Source organism: Zalophus californianus, chromosome 15, assembly GCF_009762305.2.
Source record: "Zalophus californianus isolate mZalCal1 chromosome 15, mZalCal1.pri.v2, whole genome shotgun sequence".
NCBI lineage: Eukaryota > Metazoa > Chordata > Mammalia > Carnivora > Otariidae > Zalophus > Zalophus californianus.
Window position 1 is genome coordinate 56,562,347 of NC_045609.1, and position 24,471 is coordinate 56,586,817.

A 24,471-nucleotide genomic window follows, 5' to 3' on the forward strand; every position below is an offset into this window, starting at 1 on the left:
TTGAACATCTTGTACAAGGGCATGAAGAAATTCTGGAGAGGCTTGTCTGATGTTAACAAAATGAGGTGTCCTGGGAGAGCTGCTGGCTACCTTACCAATGACAGTGATTCCCAAGGTGCCTGCCTCCATGCACACAAGTCCTCAATTCTGCTTTTATAGCGTGAAAGCAGACATAGACCATACTAAATGAATGGATACAAAGTGTTCCAACTAAACTTTATTTTCAAAAACAGGCAGCTAGCCAGGCTATGGTTTATCTACCACTACTCAGAACTGTTCTTTCCTCTTCACTGTCAAAACTACTTCTCCCATCCTGAATCCCATACTCTTAGCATCCTGCTTTCTATGCCTACTTCATCAACAGACTCCGCCCCCTGGTTTTATAAATGATTATAAATGATTGGACAGAGTTAAGGAGTTACCCCCACAATTCAACACCCTCCCTCTCTGACCTTCAATGACAATGATGACAACAACAACAATCATAAACCTTCATTGCTTGCTCTATGCCCAGCCCCACTCTGAGGCCCACTAGACAGTAAGTCATTTAATTCTCACAACATTCACCTGAGGACACTGAGGCCCAGGGGAGTTGAGAACTTGTCCAAGGTTTTCTAGCCAACTGAAGGGGGAACTAAATACAGATCAGAGTTCGTATTCTTAACCATGACACAAGGCTCAACTTAACAATGTTTGTGTATATTCCCCTATGTTCTCCACATTCACCAGAGAGTCATCTCTTAAGGGCACTTGATCACATGTTACTTTTCTCTGTGTCCTCCAGCCCAACATCCAGAGCAGTGCTTTGCTCATATTGGGTACTCAATAAATTTCAGTCAAATAAAAATAAGCATATGCATTTTAAAACAGGTCTTGTTGGAGGCAACTTTTACCCAAATGAGTGGCTCCAGGGGTAGGAATTCCTGACCTACTGTAACAGGCTGATGGGGCAGCTCACGGGGATGGAGTGTCTTCAGTCATCACACCATATGCCAGGTATGTGGCAGCCCATTCCTTTAATGGAGCAACCATCATACGGAACCAGGCAATGTTCCTACATTTACTTCTCTTTCCCTCTTTTTGCTTCCCTGCTCACAGTTGCAAATTACCTTCTAAAAACTTGCGGATCATAGAGTCCTTAGTGGCCCGAGAGAAACCATCTCCAGGGATTGGATTAGATGTACTGGCCTGAAGCATTTCGACATCTAGAAGAAAAGGAAACTGAGAGTTTATATGTTGTTATTCCACACAGGCAAGGAGATTTTACAGATGGATGTACAAGATTTGATGAATCAAGAGATCTTGAATCAAGAGATTCAAGAATTCATGAATCCATCCATCTTCCCATCCATGCATGCAGCATCCATTCATCCATCCATCCATCCAACTATCTATCTACTTAATAAGAACCCCCTGTAAGTGTTAGGTGTAAAGGAGAGCAACATTCACAACCCTCAGGCCCTTTCCTAGACCACAGGACTCAAAAGATATAGATATTATGCTCTTTTGCATTTGAAACAATGGGCTTAGTTTTTAAATGTATAACCATTGCATTGTTTTCAACAACCAAAAACCAATGGGAAGCAGGAATTACAAAGAGTAGGTAAATTGTGGTTTACTCAAACAACGAAACAGTACGCAACAGTTAAAAAGAACATGTTGGAGCCACTCTTATCAATGTAGTGCCATCTCAACAACATAATAGTACCATCTCAACAGCATAGCAACAAGAACTCTATTTCTAGGTCACCCATGGACTTGATTATTTATGGGGAGGAAGCACATTGACCTTTGGTTTTCACTATTAAACATAAACCCACAAAGACCAAAACTGTGTGTTGAAAACCATTCAGGTCTCATAGTAGCTTCTACTCTAACCCAAGTAACCAACAGTGCCCTATTACTTTATGACTCTGAAGCATGCTTTTTGGGAGCAAAATATTTCAGCCTTATATTTAAAGTAGAGCTTTGATATTATCAAAGATTGCATTCACTAAGTCATATCACACAATTACTGAGAACTTATTTGCTTAGGCAAAATATGTAGTTTGAAGTTGAATAGTATACTTTGAGGAAAAAATGGTTTGAATTTAATCAATATACATAGATATGTCATTTCCTTACCACTTTGATTTTTGGGGGCCAGCTAAATCAAATCTGGTGAATTTGTATGAAGATTTTGATGCAATTATTTATGTTACATTTCCCAAGAACAGTCACTGAAAGGAGATCATGGTCACGAAGTAATGTGAAGGATAATAAACTTCATATGATATAATCCTCGTTTTGAAACAAACTATTTGTATATACATAGAAAAAAAAGACTAGAGAGAAACACATCAAAATGCATATAGTGGTTATTTCTGAAGCAGTATAGATTACGGACATTTTATTTTCTATTTTATACGTGTCTTCGTCTTCCAAATTATCCACGGTGGTTTCTGGGGCTTTCATAAATGAGAAAAACCTTATTAACACTTTTTTTTTTTTTTAAAGATCCAGGTAGGGGCACCTGGGTGGGTCAGTCATTAAGCGTCTGCCTTCAGTTTAGGCCATAATCCCAGGGTCCTGGGATCAAGCCCCGCATCAGGCTCCCTGGTCTGCGGGGAAGCCTGCTTCTCCATCCCCCACTCCACCTGCTTGTGTTCCCTCTCTTGCTGTGTCTCTCTCTGTCAAATAGATAATATCTTTTAAAAAAATTTTTAAAAAAATTAAGATCTGGGTAATTATGACCAAATACGTACAATTAGATTTTCAAAGCAAAAATAACTTCAGGTTATTGAAAAAATAAAAAAATAAATTGGGGTTCACCTGTCAATTATCAGATCAACTGATTTTTTTAATTATAAAAAATGACAGATTTTAAACTTTTCAGGGACCAGACATTACATTATTACAAAGCACAGCTCTTACTTCCATACTCCTGTGATAATCAAAATATAAATTTTATAACCATAAAAAATAACACTGAATAAAAAAGTTGCAGACTGATGTTTTCGGAATGATATGGTTTATAAAAAGTTTTAAGGCCCATAAAACATTACATGCTGGGAAGGATAAATGCTGAATTCATGGTAATGGTTATCTCTGAGAGGGAGAGGGAGGGAGTACAATCGGATCCCAGAGAGGATGCACAGGGGGCTATAATATGTAATTTTAAAAAAACCTGAGACATTAAAAAGAAAGAAAAAAGAAATGCATACTCTTGATGAATCAGAATCTTTAACAAATACAACATTTAAGAAAATCAATATAGAACCTATTGCGCCCAAGAAGATTCTACTTTTGCATTTGCTTGTATATGCAAAAAGAAGCTCTGGAAGTAGATATGAAGAATTAATATTAGTGGTTCCCTAGCACTAAAAAAGATGAGGGACAAGGACTAGAGAAATATTTTTCACCATTCACCCTTTTATAGTTGAGTTTTTTAACCTATTGAAAAAAAACAATATAAAGAAATATGGGGCTTGGATCATGTTTGTGTTACCTTGAATATAATCCAAAAAAGAAGAAGAAAAACCAATTCCTTTTTTCTACCTTTTCAGTTTATTGTTTCCTGACACAGTGGAGACATTGCATGGACTATAATGTAACTTGATACTCTCTAGTCCAAAGCTCTGCGGTTCCGAATGAGGAACCTCACCTGTCACCGCTGAAGTCTATAATGTAAACCACAGAGAGATCAGGGTGATGGAACAGATTCTGAAACATACCCGGAGGTGTTTTAATTTTAAATTTCTGATAAGAACTCACACTTAATTCATTCTTTAAAAACTCAAGACTGGAAAAATTCCACTTATTTGAGATTTCAGTGAGTTCAACTCACTGAACTGTGGCTTTATGGAACACCTTCCCCATGGAGTTAGAAACTTGGGAAGAAAGGTGTATTCTATAGGTATGAGCCCTGCTGGGAGAAGGACCCTCCTCTACCTGACAAAGACCCTGTATTATTCTCCCCCTAACCACCCCCACCACAAACTCCACCCCACTAGCCACCTGACCTTGACCCAGCCAACTTTTGAAACTCCTCACTTACATAGCAATAAAACATGGAGGAATCTATCCCAAAGTAAAGACTTGCTTGGATCAGACACCCCTAAAGATGATGGGAGGGAGAAATTCCACAGGCCTGGTGCTGCACCTTCTAGGAAATCACAGCCCCCTCAGGCTCCAGCATGTCCAAGAACCTGGGCAAAGCAGCACCAGGACAATTTCTTTTCTTTTGTTTTTTATTAAATTCAATCAATTAACACAGAGCGTATTATTAGTTTCAGAGGCAGAGTTCAGTGATTCCTCAGTTGCATATAACACCCAGTGCTCATTACATCACATGCCCTCCTTAATGCCCATCACCCAGTTACCCCATCCCCTCCCCCCCTCCAGCAACCCTCAGTGTGTTTCCCAGAGTTATGTTCTCCTATAGTTAAGGAGTTCCTTAACTTATAGTTAAGTTCTCCTATAGTCTCCTAAGTTCTCTTACGGTTTGCGTCCCTCTTTGTTTTTATCTTATTTTATTTTTCCCTTCCTTCCCCTATGATCCTCTGTTTTGTTTCTTAAATTTCACATAGGAGCGCCAGGACAATTTCAATCATCAATAACCAAACCCCCCAGACTGGCAACGCCAGACTGCAAGTTTCACAACCAGCCACCCATGTTGACCACGGTAACACAGTCACGCAACAGCCTAGCTGTTTTCACTAACAAAGTTCAATTTGAGAGAACTGATTTCCACGTCCAAGAGATAGATGCACAATTAAAGAAGCTACAAAGAGTGTTAGAAAAATAAAATGTGGAAGAAACTTGCCACAGCAAGAGCACCCCTGGCTGGACCTGGCGTGCTAACATAATAAGAATGCAGGCTTCTGCCTCTGGCACGATGACCCTCATCCTAAATATGCTGGGGGTTTTGTGGGTTAAAGCATTAAAAAGAAAAAAAGAATGAGCACTAGTAATAAAACATATCACTATCGGGATCCCTTGATACATTGCACTGAGGAGGACCCAATACCATTTCTATGGTATTCTTCCAAAAATTCACAACCTCGGTCCATCACAGAAAACATGTGATGAACCCAAACTGAGGAGCTTTCTACAAAATAAGTGATCAGCACTCAAGACAAGGAATGACTGAGGGACTCTTACAAACTGGAGGAGACTAAGGAGAAATAACCACATGCGTTGTGAGATGCTCTGTAGGCTCAACGTCTAAGATCCCATCAGCATCTAGCATCTTACCTACGGGGTTGGGGAAATCTAGTGCAGTGTGAACAAGGCCTAGAGGTCAGTTGGTGGTACTGCACCAACACTTATCTAGCTTTAGTAATTATGCTGCAGTTATGTAAGAGCTAGTATCAGGGAAATCTGGAGGAACGGTATACAGGAACACTAGCATTTTTGCAACTTCTCTCTAAGTCTAAAAGTATTTCAAAATAAAAAGATTTTTTTTGTTTTTTTTTTTTGGTTTTTTTTTAGGAAAAAAGGAGAAAGAGGAGGAGGGGAGGAGATTTGAAAGGCAGAGGAGGAAATGCAATGGGAAAACTAAAGAAGCACATCCCCCAGGGATGACCTACGCTGACCCTTCCCTGTCCCCCTACAGACCACATTACCTTCCAGTGACACTTGTGAGCCATGCACATTGAGTACTGTGACCCAGGTTGAGCTAAATGAGCCACCTGTAACAGATCTTCTTCCTTTGTAATCACGCCTTAACTGGATCCGCTAAATATCTGTCCTGTGAGCTTGGTAGAGTTATTTCTCCTCCCTGAGACACCTGGAAGGGTGATGAGAGGCTTGGGCAGTAGGGTCAAAATGCATAGGTTCCAATTTTGATTCTTCCACTGCTGGCTGGAGGACCGTGACACCCACCAGTCTGACACCAAGCAGAGTTTTTAGATCCACCTGATGGTTCAGGCACCCAAGATGACCATGACCATGCTGGCACCAGTCTATTCAGGAGGACGCAAGATGCAGGCCAGCAGGATGGCACCAGGTGCCATTCCTCCTCGAGGGTAGTCTTTGTGCCAGCCCAGCAGCTCACGGGCAAGGAGAGGCAATCTGGGTCAGGCAGGTGGAGAGGCCACCCTGGTGAAAAGCCCCATGGTCCACGGGAGCAGCATTTCTCATGACCACTCCCTAGGCAGCCTCCCAGGGTCCCCACGAGCAGGCCAAAGTCACTGCTCCCAGGGAAGCCCAAAGTGTGCTGTCCCTTTGGGGTACTTAGAGTCCACATATAGCTCCTCCCAGTTCCAGATGCAATTTACCAACCAATTAGGGGTCATTTTTATCATAGGCAATGTTGCCTAGAAACATAGTTGACATTTGACTCTTATTACGTTACCAAGGTAACAGAGCTAGAAAGTCAACTGAAGGTCAAATTCTCGAGCAGAAGGGGAAATGATAGCTGTCACATTAACTCTTCGCCCACGATTATCTTGGGTCAAGTTGTTTAAATCCTCTCAGCTTCTCTCTTCCTGTCCGTAAGACGGTGATAATAGTAGTATGTATCTCATAGGTTCGCCATGAGTATTACATGAGAAGCTGGCCAAGTGCTGAGCACAGTGCCCAGCCCAGAGAAAAGTGCTAAATAATGCTAGCTGCTATTACCATTACTATTATTACTATTATTGTTATTATTAAATTCTATACCCAGGTTAATGTCCTAAGCAGAGAATAGTTTTTTTAAAAGGACTGAATTTATACTTCTTTTTTTTAAAGACTTATTTCTTTATTTCAGGGGGGGAGGGGCAGAAGGGGGTAGAAAGAAAGAGAGTCTTAAGCAGACTCCCTGCTGAGCGCAGAGCCTGATGAGGGCTCAGTCTCACAACCCGGAGATCAAGACCTGAGCCGAAACCGAGTTGGATGCCTAGCCAACTGCGCCACCCAGGCGCCCCTATACTTATTCTTAATAGTAACTTTGTTGGAAGTCAAACCTCCTTCAGAGTAATAAATGCTTATGGGTTAATTCTAATATCTGAATTTCCACACATATTCTCAAATATCACATGTATTACATTTCCTAGTAAAGAATTATACCCATTCAATATTTTTATATTTGAATATACTTAAAGCATAGGGGAAATCTTAAGATAACAAATGCCAATGCTTTACAATAGAATTATGTGTGGAAATCTGACTCACACACAAGGCTTGCCAAGCATTTTCTGGACCGTGGCTCTTGAACACCAAGTCCCAGACAGAAAGAGCTGCAGGCTTCTCTCCTCCTTTGCCAAGGCTCTGCCCATGCAGCCCAGACCCGAGCTGGAGGCCCCATGCCCATTTACCCTGTGCTTTCCAGAGGCCCATCACATTCTTTATTCGTGGGCTCAGCAATGAACACAGAAATTCTAGTAGCTCTTCACTGCCTTCTGGGCCCATCCTGTGCTGCCAGGATCATAGGTAGAGGCTGATCTTAAAGACAGAGGCTAAACCCAGAGGATGCGAGGCACGGCTGGAAGAGCAGGATGGGAGCAGTGTGCAGGGAGGACGGGGAGGGTGGTCTGCAGACACAGGAGAAAGCCTGGGGATCTGCAGTCAAGACCCTGACTCATCTGCTCAGGGTACAATCATAAGTTAGAGGAAGGCAGCAACTGAAGCAGACAAGCAACAGAGGTGAGGGCACTGGCCACTGACTGAGTGACCAGTGCAGGTCAACATCACGGTCAGAGGTGGCAGTTACCTGCATGGACTCTGGTATCCTGGAGAACTGGGCTCAAGCCCTGGCTCTGACTCTTACTAGCTCTATGGCCTTGGGCAAGATAGCTGAGATCACTCAGCTTGTATATGTCCAGCTGTAAAGTGGGGATACCTAACAGTACCTACCACATAGGAAAACCGTAGGGGCCGGTGGAGACAATGCTTATAAAATATTTAGCAACATTGCCAGGCACTAAATATTAATGGATGTCATTATTATATAGAGGCAACCTAGACAGTGTATTAAGTTTTCTATTGTTACTGTAAAAAAGTTACCACAAACGTAGTGCCTGAGAACAACATAAATTTATTACCTCACAGTTCTGTAGTTTGAAAATCTGAAACGGGTCCCACTGGGCTGAAATCCAAGTTTTGAGAGGACTGCCTTCCTTTCTGGGAGCTCTAGGGGAGGACCTGCCTCCTTGCCCCTTCCAGTTTCTAGAAGCCGCCTGTACTCCTCGGCACGAGGCTCTCTTCCTCCATCTTCGAGGCCAGCAATGCTGGACTGAGTCCTTCTCACGAAGCCCTCTGTGGTCTGTTTTCTGATTCCTTCTTTCACTTCTCAGGACCTGTGATTATACTGAGTCTACCCCCATCATTCAGGACATTCCCTTTATGTTAAGGCCAGCTGAGTAGCAACCTTAATTCCCGCTGCAAATTTCCTTCTCCTTTGCCAGGTCATCGAGCCCTTTCACAGATTCAGGGGCTCTATTGTGCCCACCACAGATGGAACCAAGGATCAGCACAGTTAGCCTGCCCCAAATCCCCTTCCTGTACGGGGCTGGCAAGGGCCATGTGATATAGGGCTTAGGGCACACTCAAGCAAATCCACCGTGGCCACACGTGGCCTCAGCAGCCCTGGCCTGACGAGGGCATTACACGCTGCCTCAAATGAAGTTACCTAAAAATGACTTTCTTTCCGCTTATATTTTAAATAAAAAGATTCTTTTTATACTGAATTGAACATAAATTATCTCGGAGGTAGACCAAGAACAGCAAATATATACACTGGCCTCCACGTCCCTATTCTGTGTCCTCAAGGCAAACGCTCATCAGTCCTAGCATTCTTTCTGGCCACAGGATCCTCAGCGCAGCCCCTCGGGCACTCAATACCAATGAACTGACACTGGCACATGAAGTTACTTTTCAAACACTATTTGCCATATCTGTATTAGGCAGTAAGTCCTAGTAATAACAGACACTACCCTTTGTAATAATAAAGAAAGTGCCCAGTTGTTGGGAGTTCGTGAGTAATAAGACTCAAACTCTAAATGGGACAACCCCCTGTGCACATACAAATCAGGCACACGGTGAGTACCACAGCAGTGGCTGAAATACACCGAAAATTCTGCAGGTGAAGGCAGTTTGCTTCCACACAAAGGACTTTTTTGTAAAGGAATCCCTCCATTCCTGGATGCTCAGGGTTTGTACTTCAGATTCCAAGCACTTAACCTTCATCACTTGTCAGTTAAAAATAAACTAAAAAGCCCGAAAATATGCTGGTCTAAGGAGAAAGTGCAAAGTTCTTTCACTTCAGCAGAGACGGAAAGAAAAAAAAAATATATATATATATAACAAGGAGACCCAGGGGCCACAGTCTTCAGGGAAGAGCCAGCTGCAGAGTTAAGCTGTACCTCATTTAGGGAGTCAATCAGAAAGAACCCATTCCTGGGAAGAAAGAAGCTTGAACAGATGAGAGAAATCCTAGGCAGGCACTTAATTAAGGAATGAGTCAAGAGCAATAATGAATTTTCAAAGAAGCCCATATGATACTCCTCAGGGGACATAAATCTAGATCATTTAGCTGCGGTGGAAACTCCATCCAGATTATGTGTTGTTAATTTAATATAAAACCCAATCTGAGTATATAATACAGTAAAATGTCAGATGCCGAGAGGCTATTCTTCTGGAAAGGCTCTCAAGCCCTGAAAGCAGGCCAAGAGAATTTTCTTTTCAGCAAGTATTTTTATAGCCAAAAAACAGCCATAGAGCCAGGAGCAGCCTGGGAAAGCATTTGACGATGACCTGAAACCTGACTGGTTCCACCTGCACTCAGGTGGAATAAAGTGCTTTCACTGGTCACGTCGGCAAGGTAGTCCAACTTCCCCATACGCTGATGGAGAAGTGGTTGGAGGGAGAGAGACAGAGGGAGGGAGCGGTGGTCACACACACACGGGCGGGGGGGAGGGGGAGAGAGAGAAACAGAGAGAGTCAGAGAGGAGGGAAAGAGCAATCTGAAATTACAGGGGCTAAGGAGGAGTGGGCAATGAAGAAGGAGGGGCTAAGGATGAACGGGACTAGGAGAAGCAACAAGTCTGGCCGGTCTCTTAGGCAGACGAGTGCCTCAATACAGCACTCCTGGCCGGCACACAGACACTCGGCCGGCAGGAATCTGTCCATGAGCTGAGTTCACGGCAGGGTGCAGGGGCACCACGACTTGCTAAGTCGCACACCCTCCTCCCCTCATTCTCCACGGCACTGTCATGGTTTGTAGTTATATGTGTAGTGATGCGGTATTTTGTTTCATACCCAGCTCTAGAAGGACAGCTCTGGGAGGCAGGGATCATGCCGTCTTGTCTACTGACTCCCTGTCACCTGGCACGGTGACTGAAACCCACGAGGGGTTTGAGAAATACTGCTGAATGAATGAATGTGTGAATGGACAAACGGGAGGAACAAGCACATGAATATGGACAGGGAGGTGTCTGGGCTTTGTGAAGGACTCTGGGCATTTTCCAAGCCGAGAAAAGAGAAGGCAGCAGGAACAGTGTGAGCAAATTAGAGGAGACGGGGAAGGAAAGGGCAGCCTGAAGAAGCCACTACCGCCCAAGACGTCCCGCGCTCAGGACCCTCTAACAGATGTCTCACCACCACCTATCAGGAAAGTCTTTGCACCAGAATGTCAACCAAACTACTCCACCCCCCAAAACCCAGAACAATTTTCTATTTTCTGGCACTCTCAAAATCAAGACATAGTTGAGCGCCTGTTGTGCACATCATTGTGGACGATACGCGCTTCTTAACCGAGGTGGGAGCCAGTAACCAGAGAAGGACCAGAGAAGCACATAACCAGAGTGCAAAGCCATCAGCTTGCAATGCCCCCAGGAGAGCGTGACCCATGGCTACCCATGTCCAGAGGGGAGCAAGTTCACTGCAGGTGGTGGGGATTTTATCTTATTAGCTTTTAACACCTTTAATCCAGCAATGCTGTCACTAAGTGCTTACGTCCCTGACACAGTTCCCCTACACCTGGAGGAATAGAAGCAATAGAACTCAGCCGGTGCCTTCGGCCTCCCTTTGCCCCACTGGGTCAGTTTCAGCCTTCATTTCTATTTAGTGTCTGCATACGCTTACCCTTAATAAAGATATTTATTTCTTATATAGTAATGTGAGGAAGTTGAAGGTTTAAATCTGTCTTGAACAAAAAATTCTCCAGAGAATTGGGAGCAAAGTTGAAGGTCTGATAAAGACACAGAGTTACCACCTGGTGGCAGCATAGCTAAACTAAAGACCGTGAGTGTGAGGGTGGGTGGGAGTGTGTGTGTGTGTGTGCGCGCGCGCGCGCGCATAGACCCACAAAAGTTCAGGGGAAGGAGATCCTGGAGCAGAATCGAAATCTCAGGGTCAGAAGCCAACATCACGCCCCCGCCCCCACTTCATTCAATGGGGGCCGTTTCCCTCACAACCTTGCTACTTAGTGGTTGTTTGGATTCCCTTTGGGGAAGGGGACTTCATTCCTAGCCCTTTTCCAAAACTCAAGTCAGAAAGAGGCAGATTTGTCCAGACAGAGTTGGGTGACCTCCAAAGAAGTAGTAAAGAACTGGCCTAAAGCCTGTACTCCATAATGTTCGTCCTGGGAACAAATGTGGGAATGAATGTAGCCTAAACTCCTTAATATGTTTACTTTCAGCCTCGAGGGTTCAGTGGTAACAAAGGTGGGGCGCTGACCAACGTGGCTACTGAGACATTTAGAAAGAGCTCCTGTCTAAGTGTCCCTCCCAGATCTGAGAAGGGCAGGCCAGGAGAGTATTCTCTCCCAATGGGGCGGCAGGCAGACTTGTCCCCAGGAATGTGCTGACCCAGATTCCTGACCCAGTCCTCCCTCAGTGGGAGTTAAATAAGCTACTAAATTTTGGAGCCTTAGTTTTCTCCCCTGTGAAATGGAGCTAATTCTATCCACCAAGGCCGAGGCCACTTGGACAAAATAACAGATGAGATAAAAGCAGTCTGCTTACTAAAAAGGGCCGGCAGATGTTGCAAGTTATTACTGTGCCAGGTGGTACTGCAAATACATATCTTAGATTTATCAGTTTGTCCTGCTTATTTAAGGAACTAGACCGTCTTCTCTCCTAGAGAGTCACTGCTAATAAAAGGAACGGTTCCTCCCCAGGTCCAAGTTGCTGCTCCTTCTGGGCCAATAGGTAAGTGGTCCTTCTCAAGATTAAACCACAGAGACAGAAACACAAATCAAATCAGGTCTAGAATCAGAATATTCAGAGTTTATATGATCCGGCAAATGAAAAATGCAGTGAGCTTCCTTTCCCCATCCTCAAAGCAGCCAAATTCTACAGCCTGCCTATTGGTGGCCTCCTCCTGGCTCCAGGGCAGGCAGAATCCCCCTGACCCCGTGTAACTTTACACCTCACCAACAGCCACAAACCAGGCTCACTCCATAGCCCTCCACTGCCTTGGGAAGAGCTGGAGAGGTTCACTGCTCCCGCTGTGTGTGGCTGCCTTTAGCATAAGCGCAGCTTTCCACTGGGTTGGCGCTTCCAGGGGGATAACAGGTGTTAAGGCTCTGTGTCAACACAAAACAGCCAGTGAAGTGGGGCATTCTTTAACTGTTCAACTGCCGCACAGTAAGGACACAGGAGGAAATGCTGATACACAGTCTCAGGCTTCCCAAGTAGGTTCCAGTTGTCCTTCAAATGTTCTTTTGTGAATGGGTCTCAGTTCCAGATTGGAAAGGACAGTGTATTGGCCCCTCTTGTGACCCCAACCCCCAGAAGTGGCAAGCAGCTAAAACACAGGAGATGCTCCAGAAATGCCTGTTGGGCCCCCCGGGGAGACAGAGGGAAGTGCAAGTGCCGAGGGCACCAGGGGCCGCTTGGTGAGCGGACCTCAGGGCCGGGGCTGTGGCAGCTAGCTGGCTTCTTTAGAAGAAACCAGGACTAACACTTAACGGCGTTCGATGGAGATTTCCAGCCGGGAGTAAAGAATATGGCTCTAGAGACAGAGACCTGAGCTCAAATGTGAGCTCTATCACTTATCCGCTGTGAGACTCTGGGAATGTCGTTCAACCTCTCTGTGCCTCAGTCTTCTCATTTGTAAAGTGGAGGTTCATCAAAGCATTCTTATGTGTCTTGAAGGATTCAGAGAGATAGAGGATGTGGATGGGGGGATGATGCCTGCTTTCCTCGCCCTCCCCGCCGGGTCGTGACTCATTCGGGAAGAGCTTCTACCAGCAAGTCCAGTCCTCCCCGTCAGGTGCAGGAAGGGAGCTTCTACTGAGCTTTCCCGCATTCTCCCCGCTCCCCAAAGGGCAGCCAATTGAACTAGCAAGCACCTAACAACGACTGGACCACAGCTTCCAGGTGCTGCGGCTGCCATGTCAAAGTCTGCCTCTGGCCCCTGACCTGCCCACACCCCCTACTCCAAGGCACCTTCTTGGCGCCTGCTCTTCTGTTCATGGGTGGGAAACTCAAGCCCACCCCCCTGCCCCGTGCACCCAGAGCCCCTCTGTCTTCTTCTCAGGCTGAAAGCTGGCAATAGCCCGTTCCAGCCCCTTCCAGAAAGCCCTTCGTCAATAAAGCTGATACACAGATGGGTATTTGTCTCACCTTTCTTGAATCTGTTGGATAGCCCAGAGGGAAGGAGGGCTGTGTCAGGCAGTGTTTCAGAATGCTTAGCATTTCATAGCAAATGGTACTGACATGTTAAGAAGGTTCTTTGAGGGCCCATGGTGGGTCCTCCTGCTCCAACACCGTGCACGGAAGTCCAACGTTATTTGGATCAGTAGTTCTCAAGGACGGTGGCACTGCCCTCTAGGGGAGGCTTGGAAAATCTAAGAGGGGGTTTTAGGTTGTCACCATGATGGAGGGACACTACAGTAGTTCCCCTCAGCCTCAGGGGCTACACGCCAAGCCCCCCAGGGGATGCCTGAAACCACAGAGAGTACCAAACCCTACATATACTATATTTTTTCCTATACACACATACCTATGATAAAGTTCCTAATTTATAAATTAGGCACAGTAGGAGATTAACAATAATAACTAAGAATAAAATAGAACAACTTTAACAATATACTGTAACAAAAGTTATATGAACCTGGTGTCTCTCTCTGTCCCCAAAATATTTTACTATACTTACCCTTCTTGTGATGACAGAAGATGATAAAATGCTTACATATGAGATAAATGACCTGGGCATTGTGACATAGCATCAGGCTAGCACTGACCTTGCGCAGACAGGTCAGGGGGAGGATCCTCTGCTTCTGGGTCACAGCTGACCACGGGAAAGTGAGACCTAAGGGGAGACTACTGTACCAGCCTCTAGCAGAAGCAGGAAAGACATAAACACTCTGCCATGTGCAGCGCTGTCCTGGACAAGTAAGCATTCTGTGCCCCTCGTGACTTCTAAATATTGCACTAGTCATACATATAGGTTAAAAAAAACAACTTATGATATACATTTACACATATATGTTCATTTGTACATATCTGTGCATATGTACGTGTGTATATTTCTTAATTTAATATCAGTAGGTACGAAGAAAAATATGGACAAATAACCCCACCAAACTATTAGGAGCGCTATATTGGTTGGTTTTGGGTAGAGTCATATGGACTTTTAATAACTCGGTTATAACATTTCTATTTTGTTCCAAGTTTTTATAAGAATGTATTACTTTTACAATTGGAAACAACAAGTTAACCAAAAAATGGGCAAAATTTGTTAAAACAATTTACAAGAAAAATCCTGTCCTAAAGATATGATATTTTAGAAATAAGTTTACTATATATTCATCTATTAAAGTTAGGTTACCCAAAGAATCTGCTTATAAATTTCTGAGCCTGGAAACTAAACTGCTTCGTAGGTAAATACAATTCGTATTTCTGCATGGTTTTAAAGTGCACGGAATTTTCCAGGAATTCAATTAGTATGAAAGTGGAAAGGAGAGTGTGAGGAATCATTTACCATTTAGGAAAATCCAGGCACTGATGCCAACATTGCTGGTGGTATGCAAGTCGCCGATACAACAGACGTGCGTCGGTCGCTCAGCACTTGAGGCCATGGCATTGGCAGAGATTCTGAGTGTCGGGGTCTGCAGCTATTTCATTCCGTCCTCATGCGCAGGAATACCGAGCCCTCCCTCTCCTTTCACTTACCTTACATTTCCACCAGGGCATATATTTGATTTCTAAATTTTCACATGTAGGTGGGTTAGACGATATCTGAACGGCACGTCAGGGCACCAAAGGGGGCAATGTTCGCTACAGAAAGGGCCCATTGGGACTGACAGGGCTGAGAGCCATGGCCTTCGCCCCTCAGATCACAAGGCAAGGTGCCTCCATCAACTCGGACCTCCAGGCCCTTGCCTGCACTTTCCAGTCTCTCAGCAGCCACAGCAGAGGAAGTTTGGAGAAGGACTGTGCTTGTCACAGCACATGATGACAGCCCTAACTCTGTGTAAAACAGGATCTTCGTCTCTCTGGGGTGGGGCAGGGGTCAGCAAGGGACTTCCACCCTCCCCCCACACCGTCCAAGAGAAGTAAGAAAGCCATGTGTCAGCAGCAGGACGGAGGCGGAACTGGGCTGTGCTACTTACAGAGGTCTTCGGTGGCCGTGGGCACGAAGGCAGCCATGGACTCATAGAGCTCCTCGTCGCAGCCGGGGTTGAGGGAACACTTCATGAGCAGGTCTGTGGAGAGGTGGGCCATGGACTCATACACGGCATCAGCCTCCTCCCCTTGCATCAGTTCCTCTTTGATGTGACTCTTCAGCATGTCCACAGTTTCCTGAAAGGGAAGATGGGACTCAGAGGCGCCCGGGGACACTCTGGCCTTCTGGGTAGAGCGAGGCCTTCGGTGCGCTTGGGACAGGCAAAGAGGAAAGGTTCACATGGGTCAGCGTTCAGCTGTCCCACCAGCCTGAAAGCTCCTGGAGGCCAGGCTCCGAGTCTTTGTCTGTTTGTTTTCTGTGTTTTGTTTTAATCTTTGTATCTCTTCCCAATGCTCAGCACAGGGTCATGCAGACAAGAGACGGGCATTAAATGTCCAATGAGCATAGGGTACAAATTAAAGACTTCCTCATGAGCACCTCCTATGGGTCAGGTACAATGCCAGGTGTTTGCCTACACATTACCTCACATCATCCTTTCCACAGCTGCTTGAGAAAGTTGCAATATTCCCTAGTTCACACATAAGAAAACCACAGCTCAGAAAACCCTAGTACCTTACTCAAGGGCGTGCAATCCTGCCTCTGACCTTTCTACTCCACCTCGGTTCCTCCAAAGGAAACAACTGATCCCCAAGGCTGTAACCCTCACTGACCAACCAGATGGAAATCCAAATGGGCTAAACAGGGCTGCAGCTAAGATGTTCTTGCCCTCATGTGTAGTCAGACGGCTCTCAGAAGCCCACTGCCTAGTCCTTGTTCCTTCCAGCAGGCTGCTCGCCAGTGCCTCCCTTGGTTTCACATGCTGCGTGCCAAGAAGAGAGAGGGCCTTGGCGGAAGTGACCCGCAGTAGGACAGGCTGCCCCTGTCCTTCTGCCTTCCTGTGGTGGTAAAGCCAGAAAGCTGGCCTCTCTGAAACCCTGCACAACTTTTCCTGGTAAGAAACTTCGGTGTTTCACAATCCTCATTTCAGCATCAACCAGCAAAAATTCTCATTTTCATCATCGCTACCTCAAGACAGCTAATCTGCTATTGACATAGTGTGTTGGTTTTCTGATGAGACTGGCCCAGGTGACAGCTGTGAAGTGCTTGGAGACTCAAGGTCTGGCATTTGTTTTCGATGTGGTGGAAAGCGGAAACGGGACAGTTCCCAGAGGTTGCAAAAACATGCAGGGACCTTTTGGTAGCAATGCTGAAGATGCACTGGCTGAAGGTGATTATGGTTGGAGAACTGGATTAATTTCGGTGCAAACTGAAAAGCCATCATTCCACTTCCCTGTTACGTAAATTAAAATAACAAGCCCCAGCATCGGCATCAAACTAGGTTCCTGTCCTATCCCTTGCTAGAGTGTGATCCGGCCACAACTATTCCGCGTTCCCAAGCCCTTCTCCTCGTTGGTTACAGACAGATAACGATACTGTCAACCTCCAAGGATTGTGGTGAGCATTAAGTGAATCATGGCATTTGCTAATCAAGTAAATTCAATAAATAGTAGTCACGACTGTAAACACAGTATGTCCCCAATAAAAACTACTGGTGTGGAAATGATATACTGCATTTTATACATCTGTGCCTTTAAAGTAAAGCTGAGTAAATACTCCGGACGGTGAGCACCTTTTAGCCTCATTTATGTCAGTGACGCCCAAAACAGACACTCATGCTATTCTACTCATTCAACACACTTAATCACCCCCAAACTGTGGGAGGCCCCCTCCACGCCTCAGCGAGTCACTGCCTTGCAGACCGTCAAACACAGAGCTCGGAGTTAAGCTTCTGGGAGGTGTAGGCTCGCTCCTGTATGGAGATAGAGAGCAAGACTAGAACATAAAGACTAGGTCTTTATGGTTCCTTTTGAGGTCTCAGCTCCACGCGAGAGGCTGAGAGTCCCCACTGTGACTCGTGAAGATGAAGGAAAACCAGAAAAGGGTGGAGTCAGGAAGGGCAGGGGTCTCCAAGACAAGAGAAGCGATACTGGGGCATGGAGCAAAGCCCAGGCACAGGATGAGATTACACTCAAAGAAGTTCCCAGAAGTCAATGATCAAGGAGGACCTGGGGATCCAAAACCAGATGAGCAAATAAACTGGGCATATCTCTCTTAAGATCAGCAGAGGCTCAGAAAGAGACAGGCCATTAGCCTAAAGGGGAACCTTCCAGTTGGGCTCCGGGAAGCCTCCAGTGCAGAGCTTCGTTGTGGTCTCTGCTAAGGAAGGAACCAATCCTAACAGTTCACATGGACCTGACAGTGGGGGAGGCAGCTGGAAGCATTCCACCAAAGTGCCTTGGAGATGCGGGTGGGGGCAGGGAAGAGGGGTCAGCATCAACCTGCAGCAGATTCACTCTTCAAATGTCTCTGTAAATTCTTTCAAGGTGGACCTCAGTGCTTTGCAGACATTATTTCCTTTTATCCTGAAAACCACCCTATGAGCAGAACTAGCATTACCTTCCTTCTGCACTTAAGGAAACTAAAAGAAACAGGGTACGTGATTTGTCCAAAGTCACGTGGCTGGCAAGTGTTGGCCCAGGAATGTGGACCCAGGTCCATGGGACTCCAGGGCGCATCTCTTAAGCCCACACATACTGGCCCTGCCAGAGAAGAGGCACATGGGCACACGCTAGGGATGAAATCCAACCGTGTCTCTAGCAAACAGTAAGCCCTAGGACCACACAGTACATTTCCATTCCTGGGGCCTCTCCTGCCTTGACCTTACCACATACTCATCGATGAACTGCCGCAGGTCCCTGAAGCCGTGTTTCTCAGCAATGGTGTTGGGATAGTGGCCGTGCTTGTTGGCCACACTGTATGCCTGTAGGGCTCCTGGGCAGGTGAGCAACAAGGCAGTGAGGTTCTTCAGTCCGTACTTTGCAGCAAAATGCAACAGGGTGGGCAACTCTTCATCCCTCTGATCTGAAAAATTGTTCAGGAAAACAATGGACAAATAAGAATGAAGGCATGGGCACCCTTGTTCATGGAGACAAAGCTGGCAAGACTATCATGGCATCCAGCAGGCACTCAATCATTACTTCTTGGTTGAATGACCTAACAGCTGACAGCTTCCTTTGAGGCACAACTGAAGATTATGCCCTCAGATGACGGAAGAAATGATATGTTAATTAATTAGCAAATCTAATAATATTCTACCTTCTTTCTCTAAAAGGATCAGAGAATTCTGAAAAATAATACTAATTCAAAATATGCGGATTTTCTAAAGGCTTAAGTAGCAGCCACAAAGTACAACAGGAATCATGTTTTGACCTTCTCTGTAAATTTCACAGCACTTTATCACAATTGCTTTGTGCTGATTAAAAAAAATTAAGTCCATCTTCTTAGCTCTTATTCCAAATTTCATAAAGCATGCGAAGTAATCCTAGGTATGTTAATTAGCCTTTCCATGGCCCTTAGTTTTGAACTAGAAGATATTTCCAAACTATCTCAAAAGGGCTGGGAGGATTAATAAGATGGGATTCAGCGAGTTCTTTGTTTAGGACAGGTTTTGAATGTTGGCATTAATACACCTGAACCACAGGAAGTCCATTAACCCTCTGATTCATGGGAAACAAAGTACTCCTTAGGGTCACTATATCCCTATGACCTCCTCTGCCTACTAATATCTGGATCCATCAAGTTAAACTCTACCAAGAAAATAGACACATTTGTGTTGTGGAGTTGGGGACAAATCTTTCTTTTGTTTGTTCGCATAAAAGTTGATTTCTAAGCCCAACAGTGAAAGATAGACAGACATATACTTTTATGTACACACACACACACACACACACACACACACACACACACACACACACACACATAAATATATTTGCATACAGATTTTTTTTTAGTAAAACAAACTCAGCTTCCTATTCACCAGGATATGATCCTTGGGATGAAGGGTCTGAAAATGTCCCCAGGACCCCACATCGGCAGGCTGTGAAATACTCTTCCTGAGCCCCAAGTTCAACAACAGAGAATATTTTTTTTTTTTTTTTTTTTTTTTAAATTCTAGCTCTGATTTTATTTTTTTATTTTTATTTTTATTTTTTAGTTTATTTATTTGTCAGAGAGAGAGAGAGAAAGCATAGCAGGGGAAGCAGCAGGCAGAGGGAGAAGCGGACTCCCTGCTGAGCAAGGAGCCCGATGTGGGACTCGATCCCAGGATCCTGGGATCATGACCCAAGCCGAAGGCAGACGCTTAACCGACTGAGCCACCCAGGCGTCCCAACAACAGAGAATATTAACACTGCTGGAGGTAATGCAGGAACATTCCACAGTAGGAAAAGGGGGAGAGGCAATAAGAGAATGGCCTCAGGAGAAGGACCTGAGGGTAATATAACCCCACCCTTCTGGCTCTCTTGGCTTTGGAAGGATGGGACACAGGGCAGAGGGCAACCAGGTTCCATCATGCAATGTGAAGGAAGAGCAGTATCCACGGAAGCACCCTACCGGGCATCCTGTCAGCCCACCAGGCACCACCCCCACACGAGCCGTTATCCCAGCTCCCAGCATGTCACACGTGCACAGGAGACTGCTCCTCCCTCCCTGAACAAATGTTTGTTTCAATCCTACAATTAGCCACCCAGGCATTGCCTCAGCCCTCACTGTGCTGACAGCCTAGCAGAGAAGGCAGGCACAGCTAAGGAGAAAGAGTACAGAGGACACCCAACATGCCAGGGGAGCCCACAGCACGTAGACAGAACCTGCCGAAGGTTCCGAGAGGTCTTCTTGAGGAAGCGCTACCTAGGCCACTGTACGGAGGTGAAGAGAAGTTAGCCAGGTGCACAGCCACCAACGAGGACAGGAAGAAACTGTACTCCCATGAGTTCAGGTGGCAAGAGGCAGGGCAGAATTTTCATGAGGTGAAAGAAATTCATACTTTCTGTAGAGCAGAGCCCAGGGACAGTGTAGAGAGAGATGAGGGCAGAAATGCAGCAGGAACCCCTTGGGAAGGGCTTGCAAACATGGTAAGGAGTTTGGACTTTATCTAGAAGGCAAATGGGAACCACAAAGGGTAATTTTTAGCAAGGGGTCGAGGTATTCAGATTTACAATTTAGAAGATTCTCTAGCTAGCTAGTGAAGGAATCATTCCCAAAGGATGAGCTGCAGAGCAGGAACCAGCAAGGTGCAAGCACAGGGTGACTGGATGCTGAGACCAACAAACTAGAATCAACCCACAGCTGGTTTCCTGAGGCTTGACTTTTGACTCACTTGTCATCATATCTCCTTCTTCCAGTTGGTTAATTCCAAAGAGGTGTAGTCCACTCGCAGGGATATTATTCTTCAGGGACTCAGTGAGCAGTTTATCAAGGGTCTCTGTGTTGTAGGGCACAATTTTAAAGGCCTGAACATAAAAGTGAAGAAGGTCAGGTCAGATTTTAAATCCAGCCATCTCCCATTCAGCAGATGCGAAGCTGAAGAACCACGAGCAGAAACGACATGTCCCCAAAACTCAGGCTTCCTTTCAACATCCTTACCTGACACATGAACTCCACGGGATTTGCAGCATTGGACAATAAATTCCCAATTTCCTCCATGTCAGTATAATAGCTGATCACAGTTTCACACACCACTAAATCCCCGGAATAGAGCTTCAAGGAAACATTCCCAGATGAGAGGCCTGAAGAGAAGAAACAAAAATACCACAAATGTGCCCAGGAAGAATAAGGGTCCAGGGGAAAGTGTCCATGGATTCACCTTAATGGGAAAGAAATTAACTGGGGGCTGGAAGAAAGATCTGGGAGGTAGGCCGGGGAGAGAGAGGTGAGGGGAAGGGTAGAAACAGGAAGTGAGGGACGAGCACCTGAGAGGCCTCTGAGTCAGCGGAATTGTCCTCATTTGTGTTTGCAATTTAATTTTTGGAAAATTTTCATCTGTGTTGTTTGCTACAGTAGGCCCAGGACCATGGCAAACAGGAAGAAGAGTTGAGTTTAAAGCACTTTCTACAGAGGTCACTGGTGGTGACAAGGTGGGAAAGATCCTGGCGGGTGGAGCTCAGTGCTTCCCCGACACTGGACTTGGGATAACTGATTCACTGGCTCTGTTGCTGTCATGACTATGTGCTCTTTAGCTCTTCTCCACCACAGGAAGGGGTTTTGAGGGGGAAAGAAAAAATTAAAAATACACCAACCACAAAGATTCGATTCACAAAAGAGGAAATGCAACAAGTAGAGAACAGGGAAAAATAGCCTCTGCTAGTAATCAAAGAAATGCAAATTAAAACAATGGGCTACTCCTTCAAAAGGCATCCAATTAGCAAAGATATTTAAAAATGATAATGCCTAGTGTTGGTGATGGCACAGCAAACTCCACAGGACTAGTATTTCAGAAAGCAAGTAAGCCCTGTTTTTTTCCAGGATCCTGAAAAATGCCTGGCATTTGGGGCGCCTGGGTGGCTCAGTCATTAAGCGTCTGCCTTCGGCTCAGGCCATGGTCCCAGGGGGATCGAGCCCTGCATCGGGCTCCCTGCTCAGCGGGAGGCCTGCTTCTCCCTCTCCCACTCCCCCTGCTTGTGTTCCCTCTCTCATTCTCTGTCAAATAAATAAATAAAATCTTAAAAAAAAAAAATGCCTGGCATTTCAGAGGCTCCATCTTGAGGAAATACTCCTCAATCCATGCAAGCATAAAGAGGCTTGATATATCAGAATTTAAAACAATAAGAAGACACTAAGAAATCAGAAATGACATAAATCCATAACAACGAGGAGGCGAAAAATTAAAAGATGATACTTCTTTTTAATGGAGTATGATGCAGCTTTAAACAAGATGATTTATAAGATACAAGTCCAACACAAGGAACTGGTTTTATAAATTATGATACATCTATACAAGGGATTAGCTTGCGACCAGTAAACATTATGTTGTAAAAGAATATTTATTAACATGGGAAAATACTCATAGGTATCTTCCAGGTAACGAAAGTGGCCTAGGAAACTATACGAAGCTATGTAGTAGATACAGAAAAATACAGAAATCACTGATTTCCTTTGGGGCATACAGGCAATTTTCTATTTACTTTCCTTTACCTTGGCTGTCTTCTTCAACTTTTCAGTATTGAGCACACATAACTTTTATAATAGAAAAAATATGTTATAAAATGGAAAGTTACACGGGGGCACCGGGGTGGTTCAGTCAGTTGAGGGGTAAGCGTCTGAGGGTTAAGCGTCTGCCTTCGGCTCAGGTCATGATCCCAGGGTCCTGGGATGGAGCCCCGCATCGGGCTCCCTGCTCCGCGGGAAGCCTGCTTCTCCCTCTGCCTGCAGCTCCCTCTGCTTGTGCTCTGTCTCTGTCTCTGTCTCTCTCTCTCTCAAATAAATAAAATCTTAAAAAAAAAAAAAGTTACAAAGTCCACATAACAGCATGGGGCAAAAGGATGCTGAGAGAATAAATATAAGATTATATCAAGAAAAACAGAATATTGAAAACAACTGTTTTTAAAATTGTGAACAAAAAAGTCTGATGAATTTTTTTCTATTTTTCTCTAATTTCAAAAAATTTTTTATTTATTTTTTTAATATTTTATTTATTTATTTGAGAGAGAGACAATGAGAGATAGAGAGCACGAGAGGGAAGAGGGTCAGAGGGAGAAGCAGACTCCCTGCCGAGCAGGGAGCCCGACGCGGGACTCGATCCCGGGACTCCAGGATCATGACCTGAGCCGAAGGCAGTCAGCTGAGCCACCCAGGCACCCTCAAAAAAAATTTTTTTAAAGATTTTATTTATTTGAGAGAGAGAGTGAATGAGAGAGAAAGCACGAGTCGGGGTAAGGGACAGAGGGAGAGGGAGAAGCAGACTCTCCCACTGAGCAGGGAGCCTGACGTGGGGCTTGATCTCAGGACCCTGGGATCGTGACCTGAGCTGAAGGCAGACACTTAACCAACTGAGCCACTCGGGTGCCCCTCAAAAAATTTTAATATATTAACTTCGTAAGGATAAAAAAATTTTACAATATCCATCTTTTCCCCATTGCACATGTATGTTTCTGCAACTTCCTTTTCCTTTAAATAGAACATGCCAACCAGATCCAAATCTTGGCTGTCACTTTTCTCAGTTGCTAAATAAAGACAGGACAAGTAAAAGAAAGCAAGAGTGGGCCTCTTCCTGAACAGGATGCCTGATTTCCGGAGGTAGACGGAGCTACTTACTGGGGGCTTTCACGGAAACGGTGTATTCATTCTCCAGCTTGGCTTCCACCCTGACTGAGGGAGAATCCTCAGGGGAAAATTCTGCTTCTGTTGTCACCCTCTCATCCAACTTACATCTCACAATGACGTAGACAGTGGTTTCCACCTGGAATAGGAGACCAGTCAGTGTCCCCTCCCCCTCCTGGGTGCCCCATCAGGGTGCTGGGCAGAGGGTCTCCTGTCTCCCGGAGCCCCAGCTCTATCCAGTGAGGCTGTCCCAGAGCAGGGTGGGGTCTGCAGTCCAGCACTGGGCCTGACTGCTATGGGTCCCAAAGAGACAAGTTACAAAGACTGAGAAGTGAACGTTTATAAACCTTTATAACAATTTGATGCGAGTAATTTTATGTCTGTTGAATCTAATGTAATAATTTAAAATCCTGGGGCTTGTATTTCATCTTTTTATTTCATTTTTATAGCATTTCTTTTTTATTGCATTTTATAAAATCGTTGGTGCATGGCAGAATTGGGAATTTTGAAAAACAAAATAAAATGAGTCTTCACAGATAGTTTGAGAAGCACTATGCTGACATGAGCCTGGCTACTCAATGGGAAGCCGGTGGACTGACAGCACTGGAAGTGGATTCAAAATGCAAAATGCCAGGCCCCTCCTGGCCCCACTGAACCATCAAAGTCTGAATTTTACCGAGACCCCCAGGTGACTCACATGCACCTTACGATGTGAGAGGCACCAGCCTAGAGAAGCCCTCT

At 45.2% G+C, this 24,471-nt stretch overlaps 1 protein-coding gene across 2 annotated transcripts in view; it reads right to left on the reverse strand.

The window, feature by feature from the left end:
• Positions 1–24,471, reverse strand: part of PIK3AP1 (phosphoinositide-3-kinase adaptor protein 1) — a 115,229-nt gene that overhangs the window by 33,995 nt on the left and 56,763 nt on the right. For both annotated transcript variants that reach the window (XM_027595847.2, XM_027595846.2), the window contains exons 4-9: positions 23,725–23,869; positions 21,058–21,200; positions 20,792–20,924; positions 18,302–18,498; positions 15,524–15,713; positions 1,110–1,205 (exon numbers count right to left, since the gene is read on the reverse strand). In XM_027595847.2, coding sequence (XP_027451648.1) covers positions 1,110–1,205; positions 15,524–15,713; positions 18,302–18,498; positions 20,792–20,924; positions 21,058–21,200; positions 23,725–23,869 — 904 coding nt within the window. The remainder of the gene's footprint in view (positions 1–1,109; positions 1,206–15,523; positions 15,714–18,301; positions 18,499–20,791; positions 20,925–21,057; positions 21,201–23,724; positions 23,870–24,471) is intronic.